The sequence below is a fragment of the Stegastes partitus genome, unplaced genomic scaffold, assembly GCF_000690725.1.
Source record: "Stegastes partitus isolate 25-593 unplaced genomic scaffold, Stegastes_partitus-1.0.2 Scaffold1242, whole genome shotgun sequence".
Taxonomy (NCBI): Eukaryota; Metazoa; Chordata; class Actinopteri; family Pomacentridae; genus Stegastes; species Stegastes partitus.
In genome coordinates this window covers 187338-209265 of record NW_007578973.1, presented here as the reverse complement: position 1 = coordinate 209265, position 21928 = coordinate 187338, and the positions used below count along the sequence as shown (strand labels likewise).

Here is a 21928-nt window from a genome sequence, read left to right as displayed (position 1 = left end):
AACTGTGCCAAAATTGCTCTTCTTCTGCATTTCAGTATTTCAGATACTACATATTTATAATCAGCTGTCAGCTATGTGTCATTCTGGTAGTTTTGGGGGGAGTTTATTCAAAAAACTATGTAGCACCCACCCTGTCATTCATCAGTTCCCAAAAATGTGAAGCCTGTAAACTATTCCTCCCAGCACTTGTGAGGAACAAAGGATGGCATGTATTTGTGCAGGTTCTCTTTGTTGCTTTTCAATCTTGTCTTCTTGTAGTTTGAGAAAATACAGGAGATCAGAAAAACAGACTTTATACAGACCTCACATGAACCCTGAGATATCGCTGAACCCACAGCAATAATCTCCGCTGTGATATTGCCATTGTCGGATTCCTTCAACAGAAGTGGCTTTTTGTAAAGACAAGGACTCCCACAAGATAAATCTTCATGTATCCCCAGGGCTCGGATCTCATCTCAGCCTTATTAAAATCTGTCCTGATTTGGCAGAGATGTGACAAGATGTGACCTTTACAGCTTCAATCATTCTAACACCCCTTCACTGACAAAAAGTTCCTGACATTTGATTGATCATCTCGGGTTCGTCAAGGTCTTTACAGTGCATCTTCTGCTCGGTCGAAACCTGCATGAGAGTCTGTTTGTGAGATGCTGTGAACAGCCAGAAGCTCAGGTTTGTCATTTTGCCTTGTTGACTCGATCTGTTTCACTCATTTGGGGGCAAATTCCATGAATCCAATACCCCTTTGTTGTAGGAAAAGCACATGTGTTACTAATAACATTAGCAATGTCTCAGTTATTTCTAAGTGTCCCAGTGAGCCGTGACACTGAACCAGCAGAAACCTGAAACTAAACCTTGTGATTTCATTATCTACACCTGCACTGTTCCTGCTGTGGTATGTCAAATATCCAAAATCAGATTACATGTGAACATTTTATGACCTCTGTGGTAAAAGTTCTGTGATCTCACACTCTTCATCCATCAAAAGAGTCTGCCACATTTGAAAAGAAGTTGGAACTTTGCTCAGTCTATTTACATTTTAAGAGGGAGAGCAATGACAAGGAAAATGAAACCAAATGGGGGGAAAAAGAGAAAGAAGAAGCCTTATTAGACCAAAAACAAAACAGCAAGTCTTCTCCTTCTCTTTCAGTAGCCAAAATATAAATGTTGTAATGCTAGTTCTTGAATTTTAACATATTCGGCTGTGATTATTAATGAATATCTCAAGGTAAGGATTAACTTTTGAATAAAACACACAGGATGTAGCCTACAGTGTGTTGCATAACCTTTCCAAACACATTCACTTTACAATTAAGGTTCTTTGACAACAACCTCCGAGCAGGTTAAATCTCTTCCATAAGGTGGCGCTAGAGGTAAACTAATGATTTATGTCTTTTTCCGCAGAGGCAAATTCTTCAATCACAGATGTCCATTTACAATGTTTTCTTGATATTTTAGTACAAAAAGTGATCTGAAGGGATGTTCTTTTCAGATTTAGACATAAAATAGATTGATTTTGAAGCTGTCTTTTACTTTATGTGCATTTTTAGTGTCCTTTAATTTTCTTTCCAGGTCTTTTGAAACTGAGAGTCCAGAAACTAAAGTGAACCAGTTATGTTGAATCTCATGATTTGGCACCCAGTTTAACGACAGCATGCAATCTGGAAAGTGGATTGTTCTCTATACTACAAAAAACAGCCTCTTTTCACAAATGTATTGCCTCACATTGCAGCATTTAGACCATCTTCCTTTCCTAAACTGAACCGTGTCCTTGTGCGAGCCTCTCTGTGCCGCTGTTTATGCTCGGACGTCACCTCGAAGGCTCGACAGTGTGCGGAAACAGAGCGAAAGAGGCCCATGCAGAGACAGATTATTATGCGATTCCAATTCCTCACTGATGTACACCCACATTCATAAAACATTCAAGGACCCCGCAGTCTGACAGCACACCAGATGTATTTGAAGGCGGCGAAGAAGATCATCTGTGTCCTATCAAAGTTGATATCAAGACCGTATTTATTTTAATTATTCATCAGCGGAGATGTGTTCCTGCAGGGCCTTTGCCACTCTGCTCCCTCACACAGAGAGAGAGAGAAATGTCAGAGGCCAACAGTGTTTGATGTCTGTGATCAGAAAGTGAACACCTCAGTGTTTGGTCTCATATCTCGAGGTTGTGTTGGTCGATTACGCGTGGATACATCTTTATCCCTCTGACACTCGCCGCTCACACGACAAAGTGTTTGTGCCCTGGAGGTGTAATTTTTCAAAGAGCATTATCTGTGCCCCCCAGATAAGCTGTAAAGTGCTTTACTCAGACTAACAACTACACAACAACCATGCAACCATTCGATCTAAACTGACTATGCCACTTCAGGGTTTTCAGGAAAATGTATGTTTTTTTAATACATAAGCAACCTCGATGGAACATTTTTGCATGCAGGAGATGAGCTGGATAGAGTGAGAACAACTGCATGTAATATTTACGCACTGAAGTAAAGAAATACTTTGAAATTCAAGTTACTGTAGCACTGCTTTCTAATCTTCCTTTATGAAGAGTTCTATCAATATATAATTTGGCATTTCATCAATTCCACACATGTGTTGCGTTATAATTGTTCTGTAGTAAATGTTATGTGTTGATTTATAGATGCTCCTGAGGGACACATAGTAAGATCTCTGTCTATCATTTGAATTATGTATTATAGTCTTTTTTCTTTTATTTTAGTGATTTTTTAAATGATTTAAATATAAGTCATTACTAAGAATATTTTTGGGGTTGTCAGGTTGTGAAAAAATCCTCCAACAGGTGTTTATCCCTCTTAAGGAAATTTGTTGTTTTAGCTTTTTAGCCAATAATTGATCATTAGCCACTAAGAAACATTAGCAACAAGCTATTAGCACAAAGATATCATATTATAACTTTTTAAGATGATATGGCTAATTTGTTAGCAAATAGTTTAGTATGAGTTAGCTTCCAGGGGATGCTACATCAAAATTCACTTTTCTTTTAGCTCTGTTTTGGTCTCCACCAACTTCTGATAAATGTCTGGCTGCAGGAGGCAGAGAAATGCTATTTACACCAGCTATTTGCAAACTTTGTGTGTCTGCTGTTTGGGCTCTGCAGTCAGTTTTTACCCTTCTTGCCAAAAAACAGCTGCTGACTGATGACAATAACTTGGCAGAACAAAAAAACTCACAACATCAAGGTGACAGATGCTATGAAAAGCTCCACCAAAAGGCTAGTCATATGATTCATTGTTATTATAAAAATATACAGTACAGCAGCTTTAAATTGATCAGGATGACCTTCTAACTGATTGCACTGGAAAAAAAGTTGCAGAAAATCAATTCATTGCCAGCTTGATGCAGACTTTATGGCTTATTAGATGTATGTATTGTTTGTGATTATGATTACCAACTTTATAGCTGCCAACTTATCAAGCAAAACGGCTGCAGAGGGATTTCTCACAGCTCCAGAGCTGTTCTCATTCATAAATTGACTATTGATAAAGCCATTATGTTGTTCTGAATGTGAACAAAGGGTAACTTATCACAGAGTGGTACCATTACGGTCTTTAAATCTCTATGATTTGATTTTAATTTGATTACTATCAGTGATAACAAACATGCACTAATCAAAACTCTTTTGTGGAAGCATTCCACAGGTTCTCACACAGCTGCACTTATTATAAAGTTAAATTTTCCTTTATCAACCTGCTTCCTGTTTTCTTTTGATGACTTATTAATCCTAAAGTACCCAACCGTGGTTACATGCCAACTCCGTTGCGTCAGATTTCAAGTGGCCACACAGCCTTGACAGACACAGTAACCTGAGACAGATTGCCAGGTGCTGAGGAGAGATTGTGATTGTGCAAAGTGGCTGCGGGACCTGTGTTGCGGTGTCAGTTGTACACATACATTACTGTAAACATTGGGACAGCGGCGCTGACCCCTCATTGAGAGCGTCGTGTCGGTGGGGAGATTACATACTAATTATGAGCAGCATCAGCAGATGACAGGCTGTTTTCCCTCCTGTCCATATGCCATCATACACTCGTCTCTCAGGTGGGGTCGATTAGGGCTGGACGGACCTCAGCTCCATTAAAGTGACAGCTAAGGTGAAGAGGGACGAACACTCAGACACGTCACTGCTGGCAATGGGCCAGAAAACCACTTTATCTCCCCTGTTGTTCTTCCACGGTCCACCGAGGCTGAAATAGGATGAATAATGTTTGTTTATCAGTGTATGTGGAGGGTGTAGGCCTCAGATGCATGATGTGGGTATCAGCTGGAGGGATGTGTTTGGGCTGCATGATGTAAATAAGAGGCAACTCATTGATTTTGCATGCATTGTGAAGGTTGGCTTATTTGTCTCAAGAAGAAAAGTTTGTTTTGTGTTCCAAAAACCTGCTATTGATGGCAGGATGAGAAATGCAGGATCAAGTAGAATCATGATGTCTCTGCACAGATTTGGACTTTTTTAAACAAACGGTTTTAATGAATAAATCTGAAGTATGTCTTTCTTTACTGGCTTTGTTTATCACTTGAACACAGGTTTTCCAGGCACCATGCAGGTGCGGCATTTGCGAATATCTTGGAGAATTTGCCACAGCTCTCCGCCGAATTAATCCGTCTCAGTCAGTGTCCTCAGTTTCCTCGTGTAATCCCAGACCGACTTCATGATGTTGAGATCAGGGGCTGTGTGGGGGCCTCGCCATCTGTTGCATGACTCCCTCTGATTCCGGCTGCATGCGTGGGGTCGCAGTCGTGTTGCAATACTCTGATGGCGGTGCACGATCGATGGGAAACTAAAACTCAATTTATGCACAACACTGTGTGTTTGCACCAGATTCCAAAAAAAGTGCATTTTTGAATCGGGGCTTTTAAAGTCATAAGAAATGGCTTTAATATTAAGTAAATGTTTTGTAGGTATGTTAGAGGTTATTGATAGAACGGATTCTGATTGTCCAGATTGTGAAAACTGTGTGTACTTTTGTAAAGGGTAGAAACAGTCTGATTTGAAGTGTCCAGATTGTGAAAGCTGTGTGTTCACAGCCTTGTCTTTAGGCCACCTGAGGCTTCATTTTCTGGTTTTAAACACAAATTTAACACTGAACAAATTTACTTTTTTAAAAGGTAGAAATATTCAGATTTGGGGTGTCCGTATTGTGAAAACTGTGCGTGCACAGTCTGGTTTTCAGCGTCCTGAGGCTTTATATTCTATTATTAAACATACATTTTACATTAAGAGAATTTACTTTTGTAAAATGGTGGAACTATTTAAATTTGGGGTGTCCGGACTGGGAAAGCTGTGTGTCCACTGCTGTGTCTTTCAGCCACCTCAGGCTTTATATTCTGGTTTTATGCACACATTTACTACTGAGAGGATGGAAGTACCCATTAAAATAACGAGATTTCTCCACTAGAATTATATTCCTGGCATTGCAAGAGAGGCTTAAACCGTATTCAGGATGTTGCCATACGTAGAAGGTTTTTGGGGTCTATTGGACCCCAAGAAAGAATACGTGCAAAATATTTGTTGGTATTCATTATAGACTATGTTAAATAAATGTTCTGATAGGTTGATGCAGTTTTGGTTCCAAGTGCATGACATGCTTTTTATGTTTAAAAAACATCTTCAAAAATAAAAAAAAACAATGTCTGTCACCTAAACCAAATGGCTCCAAAAGTCCTGAACAGGGTTGTAGGAAGATAATGTTGGCAAACTGTGAATTGCATTTCCCATATTTGCAACTTTCCAATTAATTTTACGCACAATGTTGCAAAAATTATTCAAAAAACAATCTACAAGCACAATATCCTGAGGCTGTTTTCCCGCAGCTTTAAGGATATGAAAGGACAGCAACAAACCGTGAGTGGTGGGCGGACTGACTGAGAGGGTTTTTTTTTTTTTCCCTTCTTCCCAGCATGGATTGCACAGCATAATGGAAATGTAGAAGGCGTGTTGTTGTAGTGAGCCTGCATGGCCCTGTGGCAGCAGGAGGACGGTCGCCATCTCTGGGTAAACACTGTAACCGTATCACGCAGTTGATATTGTAGTGTGTGGACTGAAGCCGGAGCGTACAGTAGCAGCAGCAGCAGCAGCAGCAGCAGAAGGCGGGGGCTATGCTGCCTGCAAACAGCCACAACGGACACACACACGGCTTCGGTGCAGGACTGACGCTTTGTTCGCCTCATCGGACTGTCACCTCAGATCGCACCGAGACGCACCGTGGCCCGCTTCTCCTCCTTATTGACATTTCGTCCCGTTTGTAAGCTCCAGGAAGTGGTGTGGGGTGGAGGTGGAGGAGGTGGTGGTTGGAGAGGTGTGTGTGTGTGTAGGGGGGAGAGAGAGATCGGACTGCATGCTTCGAATAAAACGGGATTTTAATGGTGCAAACAGCGGACTCTGTAGCCTGTGCACAGCCAGGGGACCGTAGTGCGCTTGGTAATGTTTGCCAAGGAATAAAACGGTGTAGCCGAAGGTGCAGAACATCTCGTTTCCATGGACAACACGTCCATAATAACACAGGTTGCAAATCCGAAAGAGGAGGAGAGCATTTCTTCAAGTCAAGATAAAGGTAAGGCGAAATGTCACACTCGGTTGTCATTTTTTTTTATTGAGGGGGGGGGATTTTTTTTAAAATTTATTATTTGACATGCTTTGAATTTCCCGTCTATTTTGGTGCAGCTAGATTACCCATCTGTTTATTCTGCAGAGGATTCTGGGCTGCAATAGCAAAGGCAAGAGTATCGACGGAAAACCTCCATTGTTCAGATGAAACATTAAGAGAGCCCTCAGCCAGCCTGGATGTGTCTGTACTGTGGAGCTGGCAATGCAACTTTACTGCCTTTATTTTGCAGCCAAATCAGATGCGATTGTTATTATTATTTTTTGTAATATTCATGTTTTGGTTTTTTTTGCTTACTTAAAACATGTGCATTTTGCTCAGCTGTGTGGAGTGAGCAGGGTTTACTACAGGGGGCGGGTACTCCACTCCTTCTCCCTTGCACCGCCGACATCCCTGCATGTATCACTGATACTGTAAAATGCCTGGCACCCTGCTAATAACTAATGCAACCAAAGATCAGGCGTCAAATCAGCAGTTTGACTGTGCTACCCGCAAAGAAACCCTCACATTTTGAAATGTTGATGCAGGAAACTGTATAATTGGGTATGTGGGAGTCCCTTTCTGACTGTGTTTATGCATCTATCAACCAAAAAGTCTTCAATAACATGAGGCGCACATGTATATTTTGTACATCTTGTCCATTTTAGGACTAAAGAATCAGTCTGAAGCAATACAGTTTTGAAATTTCATCCCCCTGCAGTCTAAAAATGTATTTTTTTTTATCGGTATCAGCAGCTCCTTTTTGCAATCTCCATGATAATATCACAATCATCATCACACAACGGACAGTGTGTGTCCACGCTGTTCCAAATGTCCACTTCCAGCTGTGTCCGAAGCGCCCGAAAACAACAGCTCAACAGCTGCTCTGCAGATTACAGAGGCTTGAACAAAAACACATTTTCTCTCTGTTGTTTTGCGCAAGAGTCGCCGCTTTCACCATGTGGCGATGACACAAATGACAAATCCCCCTCATGAGTCAGGAGTTTCTCAGTTTTCATTAACTTCCAGAGGGGCTTTTCACAAGTCTTTGCTTGGCCACTGACACTTTTTTTTTTTTTGCATGTTTAACTCTTTTCTATTTGGATTTGAGTCCGCGTTGTGTGTTATAATGAGAACTCAAGCAAATCATGGTTCATGCATGGGGGGGGGAGGTGGCAGATGAGTTGAGGTGGTAGATGAGCTGCCAGCACCCATCCTACTGAGCCACAGGGTGCCTGGAGGCCAGAGGGACCACAGCTTCCCGCTACACCCTGTGCTCTGTTGGAGAAAAAGGTCACCTTCCTGCATCACCCACCACTGAGCAACACTGACATACATGAATGACTCACAGGCCTCTCAGCCAGCGGTCGTAAAAATTAGGAGATAATCAAGACAATCTGGACATACTCGCTTTGATAATTCATTTGAAATTTGATATATATTCCAATTTGACGTAAGCTTTTTATCTTAAGAATGCATCGTCTCTGTTTGAAGCTGCTCTAAGACTGACCCGTGTGCTCGCTCCGACCAGATCAATCGTGATTTATGTGCCGCTACATATTTCCGATATTGTTTTCCCCCATCAGCAGCTTACTGCGCTCTCGTGGTGCCACCTTGATAATTATAATCCAGCACAAACAAATCCATCAAAACAAAAGCAAACATTCATCATCAGTGACTGTGCCCCACATCATCCAAGAAATGTGTTTGAAGAAAAACAGCTTCTTTCCCTTTTAGCACTTTTTAATGCGCAGAATTCCCACACTTTCTTGTCCGTAACATCCTGCTCGTCTTGAACAGTAAATCCCGGATGACATGTGGAATCTGACAATTAATCTGGCGGGATAAAATCCAGGGTCAGTGGCTGACCGGCGAGGACACAACACACACACACACACACAGAAAACACACACTGAGGCTCCTCGACCGGCTGCTGTCACACAAACAAAGTATCACCGGGGAGCTTCCTGAACAGAGTCGCTGCCCTTCACTCCTGGCGCTGTCAAAACAGACAGCAAACAGCACTTGTTGTCCAGGAAAGTTAGTCTGTGACCTGCTTGGGCTGCACTGAAGCCACAAACGATTACACACACATAGACACACACTCACATGCTGAATATTTCAGAGCACAGGCAGGCTATTTTAGGAGTCCTATCAGTTTCATTCCAAGCAAAGACGTAGTAACTCATTAGAGCCAATTTTTTTAGACATTCGGTCAGGTGCTGATTATATCTTTATGCAGCATGAAGTCATATAAATGAGGTCAGGTTTGGAATAATAGTGTGGTTGCTTTCTTTCTTCACGCAGTGTTTTGTGTTGCTACAGAGTTAACCATGCTTTAGGAAATATACAGAGCCATTTCTTGCACTGTAAAAAAAACAATTTTGAGTGCATGTGGTACGAAATAGTTCACTTGGAGGACATCCAGGCTGTTTGTTGTACCACAGTGGAGTTATTCTCTGATAAAGCAGCAATGTTACACCAATCTAAGGCTGGGTATTTAACAGGAATCTGCACACTAGCACACGGCAGTCGCAGTTTCTTCTCTCCAAACCCAAATTACGCTTTTCATTTGGCAGCCGTTTATTTTTCAGGATCTGATGCAATGAAATGTAATGACTGGACTGACAACAGGGGAGGGGAGGTCCGTTCAGCCTCAGCCGTGCTTCGCGAATCGCTCAGGCTTCGATAACTTCAGAGCAAAAGCAGGTGTCAATGGACGAGCCGTTTACCTTAATGAGATTAGGTCAAATCCCAGTTTAGCTCTCCGCCCCTGCAGCGGGAGTTACACATACTTGGCCGGAACCGCAATCTCACATTCCCAGCGATGATTGGAATTTGCTTTAATTTTTCCTTGTGTTGTATATATCTTGAAAGTCATTAAGTCTGACGTGGTGCCACATGGGGATGGAGCTGCGTTTCAGTCAACATTGCGTCTTTCACATGCGCTGCTGAGCGTATTGGTTGAATATACCCAGGAGTCTTTGAAATAACTGTTTGCTTTTTTGAAAAGAAGAAATCGCTTTCTTGGGAAAACAACAAACACAAATTATTGTTTTTCTGATTGCTGGTGTGGTTTTTCTCGCTGTGGCTAAGTAATATGCATCCAAGGGCAGACGTAATGTCATTCTGTCCTGCAATAACAACTCACAATTTAGACATTTTAAGCCTTTCGGTGGTTAAGGTGCTCATTCTGCCTCGCTACATGCGAAGGAGAAGGGATGTATAATTTGAGAAGAAGCATCAGACAAGGAGGAGCGGCAGATGCTGGGATTTATGCACACTAATGGCTTGTTAAAATACGATTCCCTCTAAGTCCTCTTGGTTAGAAATTATTGCCAGAAAGGAAAAAAAAATAAAAATACTGAAGCTGTGATTATATATTAATCTGGAAAAAGGCCTGTGATTTCATGCACACTTGGCTTTTGAGGTTATTCCTGGAACATGCTGCTGTACATTAATAAAGTGTTTATGATGTGTGGACCACACCTGCAGGGTTGTGTGTGTCTGTGTGTGTGTTTGTGTGTGTGTGTGTGTGTAGCCCGGCTAGCGAATGGAGGAAGCCACTGTGAGTTCTGGCTGCCCACAAGCTGCCACTCTGCTGCGTACAGCACTTTGCCGTCATGACCGGGCTCAAGTGTTGGGTAGAGGAGGGCAGTCTTTCACTCGGTCACAGGCTTTCCACCTCTCTTGAGAATCGCATTGGACTGCTGTGTGCGTACAGCGGAGTCAATATTCGGTGCACCATTTTGACTGAGAGGACGAAGGAGGGGAGGGGGGTGAAGCTGGACCGGGTGCTCTGAAGTGCGGGTCCTTATTACAGATTTATGAGCCTATTTCAGCCAATGCCGCTCAGAAAAGCTGATTATCTGCACCTCGAGGGAGGTGTTGGAGCGTTAGATGTTTCCCAACACATCTTCATTACTTTAGTCCAACACCATACTGGGCAGCTCATTGGGAAGAGTTGGAATGTTTTGCTTCCAAGCCTTAAGCTCCTTGACTGATAAGCTTGTTAACCGTGTGTGTGGGATCGGCCCATGTGTCAGTGTACGGATGAACACGCCTGAAGTGGAAATAGGGGGATTAATGTATTAATTTATGGGTTTTTTTAGTATTCATTCAGTCAGCAACAAGAAGCGATGTAATGTTTTTACATGTGTAAGCAGCAAATGAATATGCTGTTGTGTTGTTGCTCATAAGTAACCATAATGGACTTAATTCTTATTATGTATGAGCTCATAAAACACAAATAGTCACCAACAGCGGCTCCCATAGGTGTTTGTTTATGTATCTGTCTCTTGCTTTACATGGAAACGATGCTTAAAAAGGAGCTTATGATCGCTTATATTATGACGTTTTTAATCAATGGCATCATTATAAAGGAAAAAGCATCAGTCATGAGCAATTTTTTAAGTATTGTCAAGAGAAAAAAAAACAACAAATTGATGGTGATATTAAGGGAGCTAATGTTTTGGCATCACAGGTTTCTTGCTGACAGGTGATTAGGGGATGAAGGATAGTTCACACTGTTGTGTCTGTCTGTTAAATACAAAGTCACATCCATAGACTGTATGTAAAGGATGGATGTAGGAATGGTGATGTCCCTGAGGCCTGGACTCATTTTAAAAACACACAAAGTGCTGCATTTACACACAAATGAAAATAAATAAGAATAAATGAATGATCTCACCTTGATACACATTGAATACAGAAAGAAAGTAAAACCCAGAGGCGTACAAACTTCAGCGTATGTGCGAGTCCCCTACGTCAAGCCCGTCAACTCTTGCTTCGCTGGAGGTTGGTGGTTCACGCAACTGAGTTTTTTGTTATGTTCTGTCATGGCAGTTTGCGTTTAATGCATTTATGCAAACCTGTGTGGCGTTACATCAAACAATTTTCTTGCTGTTGATGCAGAAAATGTTCACTGAGGTAATAGGTCAAGTAAAGAAGTAGAGCCATTTTCTCAATACAATCTGAACAAATCCACCCAAATACCAAAAATGATTCATTCACTAATAAGTAACGATTTTTGACCAAATCTATCCCCTATGTCAAGTCTGTCAACCCTCACAGCCGCCTGCAGGGGCTGTTTCGCTCAATTGACTGATGGTTCATGCAACCACGCTTTATGTTTTATGTGCTTTAATTGCAATTTGCACCAGATGCATTCTATCAAACAATTTTCTTATTGTTGTTGATGCAGAAAATGTTCACTGAAGCAATAGATCAACTGGAGAAGTGGTGTCATTTTCTCATAGACTTCAATGCAGTCTGACTAAGCTAAGCTAATCTCTTGCTCTTGCATAACAAATTCCAGCCAAATTGAAGATTCCTTCACTAAGAAGTAGAAATATTTAAAGTGATAAACTAAGGCTATATCCTTCTATGTTAAGTTGATCTTGAATGTTACCTGTTGGTGGATAGTCAGAAAATCATGCAAATACACTCAGCTTTTGGATACGTAGAGACTAGCAGGAGTAGTCGTCCTGGTGCCAGACTTTGATCCTGATAACACATTTTAAAAATGTCAATTTTCTAAATGTGGCTGGCTGGAGTTTTTTTCCAGAGCCAGTTAGGATTATCTCCTGCGACACAGAACACATTAAGAAGATTTATGTCTTGATTTTCACATTTCCGCTCACAATAAAGATTCAAGTTCGAAATCAGCAAAGTGGCCCTTAATTATGAAGCAGCCTGTAGATCTATGGATCATGAGACGGAGTGAGGGAGATGCAATCGCACTGCAATCCATCCTAAGAGAGGCCACAGGGGAAACTAGTGTGGGTTGACTCTTTCTTCACTCCTACACTTGATGACTGTGAAGACTTAAACCTTCACTCAGAATGCAGATGGAACTGGAAGAAAGAGAAGAGTTCACATATTCCTGCTCAGAAAGTCCCTGACTAGCTTCCAGCTCAGAATAGATTTTTAACATCCTTTTTAGTTGTTCATAAATCTTGTATTGTTGATATGCTGTATATATGTCTCCGGTAGAGCCCTGGGATCCATAGAAACTCTGCTAGTTCACCAAAAAATTTGCACTCACAGACCTGAACTTTGTAAAACTTTTCTCTCTGAATCTAACCTGCAGGACAGTTACACTAAAGCCACAATTTTAGATTTGTTTTACCTAAGGTCAGTTATCACATTACTTTTATGACCAGAGGAAGTATTGAAATACCCTCTTATAGCCGATAAATCCCATAAAAAGACTGATGTGTCTCATTCCTCCGTGCCATAGAGTCCAAAACTGTTAAAAATACAGAAATGACACATGATAACATGTTATTTCATCATGATAAACACCAACACTGTCGTTTATTTTGAGTCAGTGACACACACACACATCGTCCTGCTGCTATAAATACACACTAGCACCAAATATGTATTCATGTGCAGTTGAAAATAGTCTCAAACTAATGCAATGTTCTCTGCTTTTTAAGTAACATTTATTAAAAACTCTTTCAGGTTTTTTTCTTACTTCTAAAAAAAATGAAGTTATGTATTGGTGGCTATTATAATGGTGTTTGGGCTGAAAGAAAAGAGAAAGTATTGTGGCTTAAAAAACATTGTTGTATTGATTTTTTCGAGCCCTTTTCATTAAATTTCTGTAGATTTGCACCTTTACTGCAAATGAATATCACATGTTCTTTCTTTGATTACTAATAACTGGTATCTGTAGAACATACTAGTTGGTCCCTAGTATCAAGTAAAGTAGTATGAAATGAAAGTACTCATGTAAAGAACCTAAAAACTGCACTTCTAAGAACAGTGATGCACTAAATGTAGGTACATTCCACCGCTGCTGCTGCTTTTTGTTTCAGAATTACTGTAGCTTTCGTTATTAGTTTTTGCAGTATCATATTCAATCATGTTGTTGAGCAAGTTCTGTAGGTCCTCACAGTCACATGAGGACGTGTTCCTGTTTCTGCATCCAAGCGTTTCATTCCTGACTTGCAAGATTGTGATGTGTTTGTACTGGACTAAGGTTAACGTAAGTGCAGATATTTTTTTTCAGTGCTTGACAATGATGAGTACAAATGCATTATGTTTTCAAGTGTCTATTATGCTTATTATGTGTTTTTCCTTTCTCATGAAATTACTTGTGATTTTTTTGGTTTCAGACAGAAATGCCGCATTTCTCTGCCCTCAGTAAAGTTTGTTATCCTGTTAGTTGGTTCTCCTGCACGGCCACGTTTGGGTTTTTCTGGGCCTCTTTTTATGTCTGTGTGCTTTGGCCCGTGTGTTTGACAGCACTGTGGGGAAGTTTTATGTTCGAATGTGGCCTCAAGTGCAGCTCATGTGCTGTGGTTGCTTGTTTTGGAGTGAGCGCCGCTTCAAAATGTGCGGCGCGGGCTTTGAAGACACTGTTACAGTAGGAATTCAATTAAATTCCGTATAAAGTGACACTCTACCCAGTCCACTTCCATCCTGAGCGGCGATTGGTTGCACCGTAATAACATGGTTTGTATCGATTTGAATGAGAAAATGGGCATTTTAGTCGGAGATAGCAGAAGAACTTCATCCAAACAAAACTCCAGTTAATCCCAGTGGAGAGGAGTGTAGAGTGTCTGTTTTCAACTTTTGGTTTAATTGCCTGCAGCCGTCAGTGACTTTCGACCCGTCAAACTTCAGACTTTTTCTAATTAACTGCAGAAGACAAACGACTGACACTCTGGTTCTCCTGGTGCATGCCTGTCATGCTTCGGTTTAAATGCACAGTATTGTTGTGATGTTACATCACTCTGCTTTTTCTGTATGCTTTGACACATCGGCATATTGGCTGTGAATGACTGAAGACTGTTATTAATGCTCCAAGAGCCTCAATCCCTTTGGAGCGATCGGACTGCCGGCCACGCGGCCGCAGCAGCAGCAGCAGCCTGGTGCTCTAAAGGCTAATAGGACGGGACTGTTGAGTTTGGACTCGGACAGGCCACAAGCTAGGATTAATTGAGCGTCCATTCAGACAAACGGACATTGTCAAAACAGATCAATACAGTCAGAGATAGGTAGGGGTCAAGGAAGACAGGGAGTGTGTGCTGGTGTGCATGTGTGTGTGAAGCAGGAGAAAGCATCTGCGTTGAAGTCAGGTATCCAGCCTGGGTTTGACAAGGGGATGGCCTTTCTGCATATTTTGCCCTCTTCTGGCTGGCATTCATCTCCAGTAATTGGCTATCTAAAAGGGAGATCATGTTTTGTCCATAATGATTTTCTGTCACCCTTCTTGAATTATGCCGCGTTCCAGTTTGTGCCGTATTTGACAGAAGAGCATAAACGGTTTATGCATTTTTAAACAGACGAGCAGGAGGATACGCAAACACGCACGCTCACACACACAGAGGCTGTAACAGATACAAAGAGGCGTTTTTCTCATCCTCCACAGGTAAAGGTGAATACTGTTTAACTGCAGCTCTCAAGGGCCTCTAAGTAGGACATGCTGTGTGTGGAAATGTGGAGATGAATGCCTCTCAGAGAGCACGGGCATGGGAAAGCACGGCAGCGATACACGAGCTGGACTCGCACATGCTCGCACCGACACGCACACACACAAGTACATGACCTACTTGTTTACTTCCTTTCCATTCATAACAAGCAGCATTTTAATGTGCATAAATGAGATTTACTGCAAAAAAAAAGTGCAATTTGTGGTTCTGATGCCTGCCTAATCATGTGGGAGTTCTAGTCAGGGCAAAACTTCACAGATTTTTAGTTAACTCGTTCATAGGGAGCAGTTGTGTAACGTCTTCGGTGTCTCTGGAGGAGACTTTTGAAAAAAATAATGCTGATGACGTCACGGTGATGTCATTGAGTAATCTCCGACTAACAGACAGCCTGTATCATCTATCGCAGATGTGGAGTTTGAAAGATGCTGCGTTTTGTCTCAGCCAGCTTTGATTTGAACCTTTCACTTGTTCGTGCTTTGATTTTCTGTAATTGTTAAAATACCCCTACGCTCCGGATCATCCTCCAGGATCAGTTTTTACTGCTCCACGGGCAGCTTCTCCCGCCCCGAGGTCACCGAGTGTACGAGCATGTCCACGTTCAAGCGGAGCCTCAAGACAAGGCCTTTAATTATATCTGACATTAGATCTTCTGCTGTTTGTTTTGAACCAACAGACAGGCAAAGGAGGATTTCCCATCAGTCGCTGAGCCTCTGGCTTGCAGCGCGCAGTTGTGGATGAGAATATAAAAAGATATATAAATAATAAAACCGCCGCAGCTCCAAACAACGTGGGCTGTGTTGCTGCCGGTTGCGTAACTCGCGCAGCATAGTCAGATCTCCCTCATTATTTCTCCCTGAGCTCTCAGTGGGTTAATTCCCCCGCTCTTGTCATCTCCTTCATTTCGCTGAGCGCTCGAGAAGCAGCAGCCCTCGTCCCCTCTGGGGTCTGCAAGGCAGGCAGGCAGGCAGGCAGGCTGGCAGCAGCAGCACCACAGCTCCTATGCAGCTACACAACCGAGACAGGAAAGGCAGGGGCAGACTCGCCCACGTCTCTGTGTCAGAGTTCACAGCAGGGAGAATTAGTACCTTGCATGACATGGGCGGCGATCGAATGATTTCTGTGTGTAAATCCCCGCAAATGTCTTGACTTATTCAAATGGGTTATTGAGTAATGTCAGTTACATAAGGTGATGTAGGATGCACATGTATATATAAATCCTCTCAGATAAGTAGGGAAATAAAAGCCAGAAGGGCAGCTGAGGGTCAGTCGGTGTGACTGGAGGCATCTGCTGGAACTGAGTGTACCTCCACAGGCTGTAATTTTCACCCCGGCCTCAGTTGCCTGTGTGGGGGAAGTAAAGGAGGCTTAATGGGAGTTTATTTTATCATACTGTGCTATTATTGCCTCGATGGCCTCACACATAACCCACCAAGGACCTCGGCACAGCGAGCAGAGTGACACACGCAACTGTCAGCTCATCCGATGCTACACAACTCCACTCAGCTGTCGGGATTTGCTGTGTGTGAAACTCTGTGTGTGTGTGTGTGTTTAAGCAAACACATGTTCAAGTGCATGGTGAAGCAGATGCTCTTTGGTGTAAATATTGTTTTGGAAGCGGATCTGTTGTCGTCGTCATCACCTCTCTTGGTAGGATTTTCTCTGATGTGGAGGGGAAAAAAGGCGTTTATTTCATGGGCGATGGCAGAAGTTATTCTTTAAAATTCAACGTTTTGGGATTCTTGAGGAGCGCTTCAACAGTTTGTTGACTGATCAATTTGCCGATAAAAGATATAAAGTGACTGTAGCTCAGTTGGTGTGAAGGGTCGACTTTTATTTTAACTTTAAAGCTTGAGTTTCAAGCTGTGACTGCAGTATGTGGATTTAATGAATTGAACAAGGCCATCTGCTGAATACTGTCAAATACTTTAATTTTTAAACAAAGGCAAGCAACATTTTCTGATTCCAGCTTTTTATATGTAAGAATTTGCTGCGAGTTTCTGTTGTATGCATAAATCTTGTGGTTTTAAAGTTAGACAAAGCTTACCCAAGACCTATGAAGATAACTACTTGGACAATGTTATGTACTTTTTCGAGCAGTACTTAGTAATAAAACTAGAAAACTAACCCTCCAGCCACTCTAGCAGCTCTCTGAGGTCGTCCATTGATTTACATACTTGTGTCCACATGCTAAAATAATCACAATTACTATACTTGTAATAAATGCTGATGTAGGATACTGACATTTGCTGATTAGGATTACATAGAAACTACTGCTGGAATGTCATTATTTTTTGGCAGGTATCTGATCATAAATCAAAGTAGTGGACAAATTAGAATGAAAAAGTCAAGGTTCACCATAATTTTTTGCAATTCACTTCGAGGATAACATGAATTTCTGGGCAAAAGTTTATGGCAATCCATCCAATAGTTATGGAGTTATTTCATTTGAAAACCAAAGACCAACAGATTGACTATTGCCGTTTTATGTAGCTGTTATTTGACGCTTGATCAGACAAAAAGATCAGTTTGGATGACAAAACATCAATGCAAAAGTTTATGGTAATCCATCCAATAGTCATTGAATTATTTTATTTGAAAGCAAATGACCAGCAGATGGACAATGTGCAACTGTAATGTGACACTTGATCAGACAGAAAAATTGGTTTCAAGATGACATCTGCTGTCGAGGCTCCATTTTTGGACATTTGGAACAACGAATCCATAAGTGAAAACCTAGTAAAGAAGTGAATGTGTTACCGAGCCTAAACTTAAGAATAGGATAAAAGTGTTTCCTTTCTTAGCGCCTTCCCAGTTGGAGATATAATGTATTTCTGCTGGGATTCCTTCCACGGTGTTATTCTGCTGACACAGTGCACAACAAGGAGTTCCCCCCTCGCCGCTGTCTGTTTCTGTTAGCGGCAGCCAGGGACAGAAACAGCTTCTTCTTCAGGTGCTCACTCTGAATGTTGTCAACTCGAGACATTAGATCCCAAGCTGCGGGCCAATAGTGGATTACCTGTCGCTGCATGTGTGTGTGTGTGTGTGTGTGAGAGAGAGAGAGTTCTGTTCTTCATTTTGGCTGCAGGCGAATAAGTATTTTATCTCACATGGAGTTACGTAACCTCTAGACAGCTGGTCCCACTTTCAATGCAAACACCCCACTCTCAAAATCTCAGAGAGGGGAGGCGGGAAATAATCTGTGAAATCGTACCCACTGCCCGAGGGGATGGCAGAGGTTTTTTTAGAATATCGCTTTTGGTCGTTGGTGTCTCCTTGCCGTGATGTCACGTTGCCAAGGCTTTTATTTTTGTTTTACTTATACAGCAACGATAGCGTGGAAGTCCCTCCTGGTTGTTTTATTTCGGTGTATGTTAAGTACCTGACCGTGCCATTTAAAACCAACCTGTTTTCCATTTGAATTATTAAAGCCGCACATTCACGCAGACTGTTCTCACATTTACCTTCATGCCCCCCAGGTACTGTACACTTTAGCTGCCTCGCTGGGCAACTAAGTGCTACCAGAAAGCAATTCGAGGTCTGTCACACAGGAACTATTAATGCCAATATACTCAAAGAATATTCCATATTTGTCCTATATTCAGTTTTGTCTTTTAACACCTGAAAGTCTGAGCTAAGATTCAAGTTTTTGTTACATTGGATTTGATCCGGCTAGTTTTGGTTTCACATTGCAATTATGCGAGCACTCTGAGGAAATGTAGTCATCGCCTCAGTGGGTGGCATGTCCCTTAACTGATTCACAACTGATTGGTTTGTAGACAAGAGCCCAGAATGTGATCCAGTTTGTCAGGAAATTTGTCCTTCTCATTTGACTGCTTTTTCTAATGGCACCATACACCCTTGTAGACTTTATCTTCAAGTGGCTTTGCTCTCCCCAAATCTTCTATCCTCTCTCCTTTCTCCTTGTGCCTGAAAATACCTGGAAAGACTTGGCTTTTTGGGGATTGGGGTGAGGGGTATTTTAATTTTGGGGGGGATATTTTCGCCAGAATTCAAATTTGGGCTTCCAGTTGACTTTCTAGAACATTGTGGGACACAGTTTTTACTAAGATTTGGTCTCCTCCACTCCCTGTGTGCTACTTAAACTCATAGTTCCTTTTTCCAGTTTTGAGGAAAACCTACAACTTCTTGTAACTAGTCCGAAAGTCAGAAACTATCCAAAAAAATGTTTTCAAATGAGTCACAAACAGAAGTATTATTCAGTGTGGTTAGACCAATGTTTTGTTTTGTTTGTTTTAGGGGAGGTTTCACACCTGTAGTTTTGGTTTGGATCAAACTAAAACATCCAAAAGTCCAACTGAGGTTGGTGTAAAGACCCTTAGTTAGTTTAGTCAGCGGCGGGTAATGAAACATTACATGGATCTGCTAATCATGATACATAAGCTCGGCATAAGGGCTGACGGTGTGATATCGTGGTTGTAACATGTACCAAAAGATGAAGAATACACCCTCTGGTAAGTCAAAAGTTGTCTAACTCACATTATGTGTCTTATTAGTCACTGGTACCTTTGAGGACAGGATGGAGGCAGTCAGTCAGTCAGATGGCCTGAGCTAATGGCTTGTGGGTGTGGAGGCTCTTAAGTTGCTTAAAGGCTCTTTTGAAAGGAAGGGGATGAGTAAGAAAAGTAAAGTAGCAAGTAATGTAACAAATACCCCTGCTGCTTTGCTGTTGTGTGTAAAGTAATGCAGTTATTTTTGAGTATTCAAGGTTTTCCTGGCTTAGAATCCGAGGATGACAGAAAGCACCATCAGTCTGCATACAGTAAAAGTAAAGAGTAACTTATTTCCAAACACATTTGGCATTTTTCTCCTATTTCTGACCATTTGAAGAGCTAGAAATGTCTGAGTAAATGAAACCTCAATTACAAACATGGTTAAAAATTTAAGTTGCTGTTTGAATTACCAATTCTTATCATTTTCTTGTGACCAACTATTCCTATATGCAAGAAAACCCCTTATATATATTAGTAATGAGTAACCAATTAGTTTGCTGAGATCTGAGAATACTCTCCTCAAAAGAAGACTACAAGTGTTTCTTTGTCCCACTTGACTTTGTTGTGGCGTTGTCTTCATGTTCTCAGATCTCAGCAATGAACATGGTGAGTACAATGCTCATGCACAGAAATGATGGCCAAAACTACACACACACACAAAAAAGGCTGTAATAAACCTGAATTAACCTTCTCCCGGACACATTTGGCTCGAGGGTGATGCGTGTCCTAACATAAACCTTATGCGCTGTAAAAAGAGAACCGGCAGCTCAACCTAAACCCATCATAATTTAAATCTGGCACGTTGTATTTTGACTGCTTGCATATTTTTGTGCCTTTAGAGCTACAGTAAAGGAGGCCACCTCAAAAGTCTGGAGCTAAGCCGGGGGATCATATTCCCTCTCGGAGGCTGGCATTATTCCACGCTGTGGGTCACGGGGTGATTATCTCTTCCTGTCAGGAATGCTGAGAATTTCCTGCGTTTTCTCCCTCTTCCGGCCTTGTTAGTGGTTGGGCCCGAACATGTGACAGAAAGCCTGGGCTTGGTCGGCCCTGATTGACGAGCGAGCTCCGTGTTGCTGTTACCTAACGTTCAGCGGGAGCACTGACACATGCACTCACTTAAAGGGCCTTTTTTTCACGGCTCTCGGATCAAGCGAAGATGCTGAATCGAATGCAAGCGTATTCAGCGGGCAAATAACGTGCACCTGCTCTGAAGAGGCTACAGATAAGGCCTTCTATCTCCCGCTCTCCAGGGAGCTTTTTTTTTTTTGTTGTTGGATAAAACCAATTGCATGCGTTGCCCTTTACCTAGTTTTTCGTATTTGTAACTCACAGAAGCGCGGACTGTTAACTAACTCCTTGGAGTGTGGGCGCTTTCATGCATTATTTAACTGATTCAACTTGTTTGTGCAGGCCGCCGTTTTTAATGGCTAATGCTGCACTTTAACCTTTTGCTGTTATTCTCAGAGCTGACGAAAGTTGCATTACTATGCAAGGCGAGCCGACACATTCCTGAGCAAGGACACCGAAAGGAAAAAAAAAAAAAAAAAGTTTCTGTTTGTCCGTCGCTGTACACGTGGCCCTTTGCCTAAACGTGTGAACATACGCTACATGTGTGCGTGTGTTTGCTCGGTCTCCTTCGGCAGTCAACGCTCAGCTATGTTGTTTGTGTCCCGGGGAGAAAGGAAAGCTCTGTTTGTGTAGGGTGGTGGTGCAGGAGGGGGTGGAGTAAGAATCAGACCCAAGTATAGGCTGTCTCACCACAGTAACTCTCCCCACCCATTCGACGCCCTTCCAGCTTCCCCTCTGCTTTCCCTCCAGCTCCCTCGCGCTCCCACCTGCTTGTTTGGGGCGGGAAAATGTAGACGCTCTCAAAATGGAGGAGTGAAGAATGACATCAAGGCATCTGAGGCCAATTCCTGAGAGAACAGGGGCCTGATTCAGGGTCCGAAACTAGAAATGTACAAATTTGAAGGACACTTTTCCTCATTTCATCATGCAGATGCTTTTTGCCATTATTTGGCAAACTTTTCAACTTATCCATCTTCCACCTGAATATAATGGAAGTAGATGGAATGTCATTATTGCTGCAGAAAGTTTTACTCCCCTGTGACTCAGGACATTACAGTGTGTTTTGGAAGGAGACGCTGCTCTAATTCTCCTGATGAGTCACTGATAAAGTCATTAACAAAGTAAAGGTTAGCAATGTCTCACTTTCTGATACGCCATCAAGTCTGCAGCGATATTAGTGTTATTGTCTCTGCATCAGGAGTCCAAGACAAAAAGTCAGTCATTGCCAAGAGTTTTCCCCAGCGTGTGATGAAGTCCTCAGCAAAAATAATGAATCCATGGATGGCATAGCTTG

The 21928-nt window shown here is 42.0% G+C and overlaps 1 protein-coding gene across 2 annotated transcripts in view; it reads left to right on the top strand.

The window, feature by feature from the left end:
* Positions 1 to 6012: 6012 nt before the first annotated feature.
* ctdspla (CTD (carboxy-terminal domain, RNA polymerase II, polypeptide A) small phosphatase-like a) overlaps positions 6013 to 21928 on the top strand; it is a 36226-nt gene continuing 20310 nt past the window's right edge. The window contains exon 1 of one of the 2 annotated variants that reach the window (XM_008297733.1): positions 6013 to 6578. In XM_008297733.1, coding sequence (XP_008295955.1) covers positions 6503 to 6578 — 76 coding nt within the window. In that variant the 5' untranslated portion in view covers positions 6013 to 6502. The remainder of the gene's footprint in view (positions 6579 to 21928) is intronic. The other variant, XM_008297734.1, reaches the window with a different exon arrangement.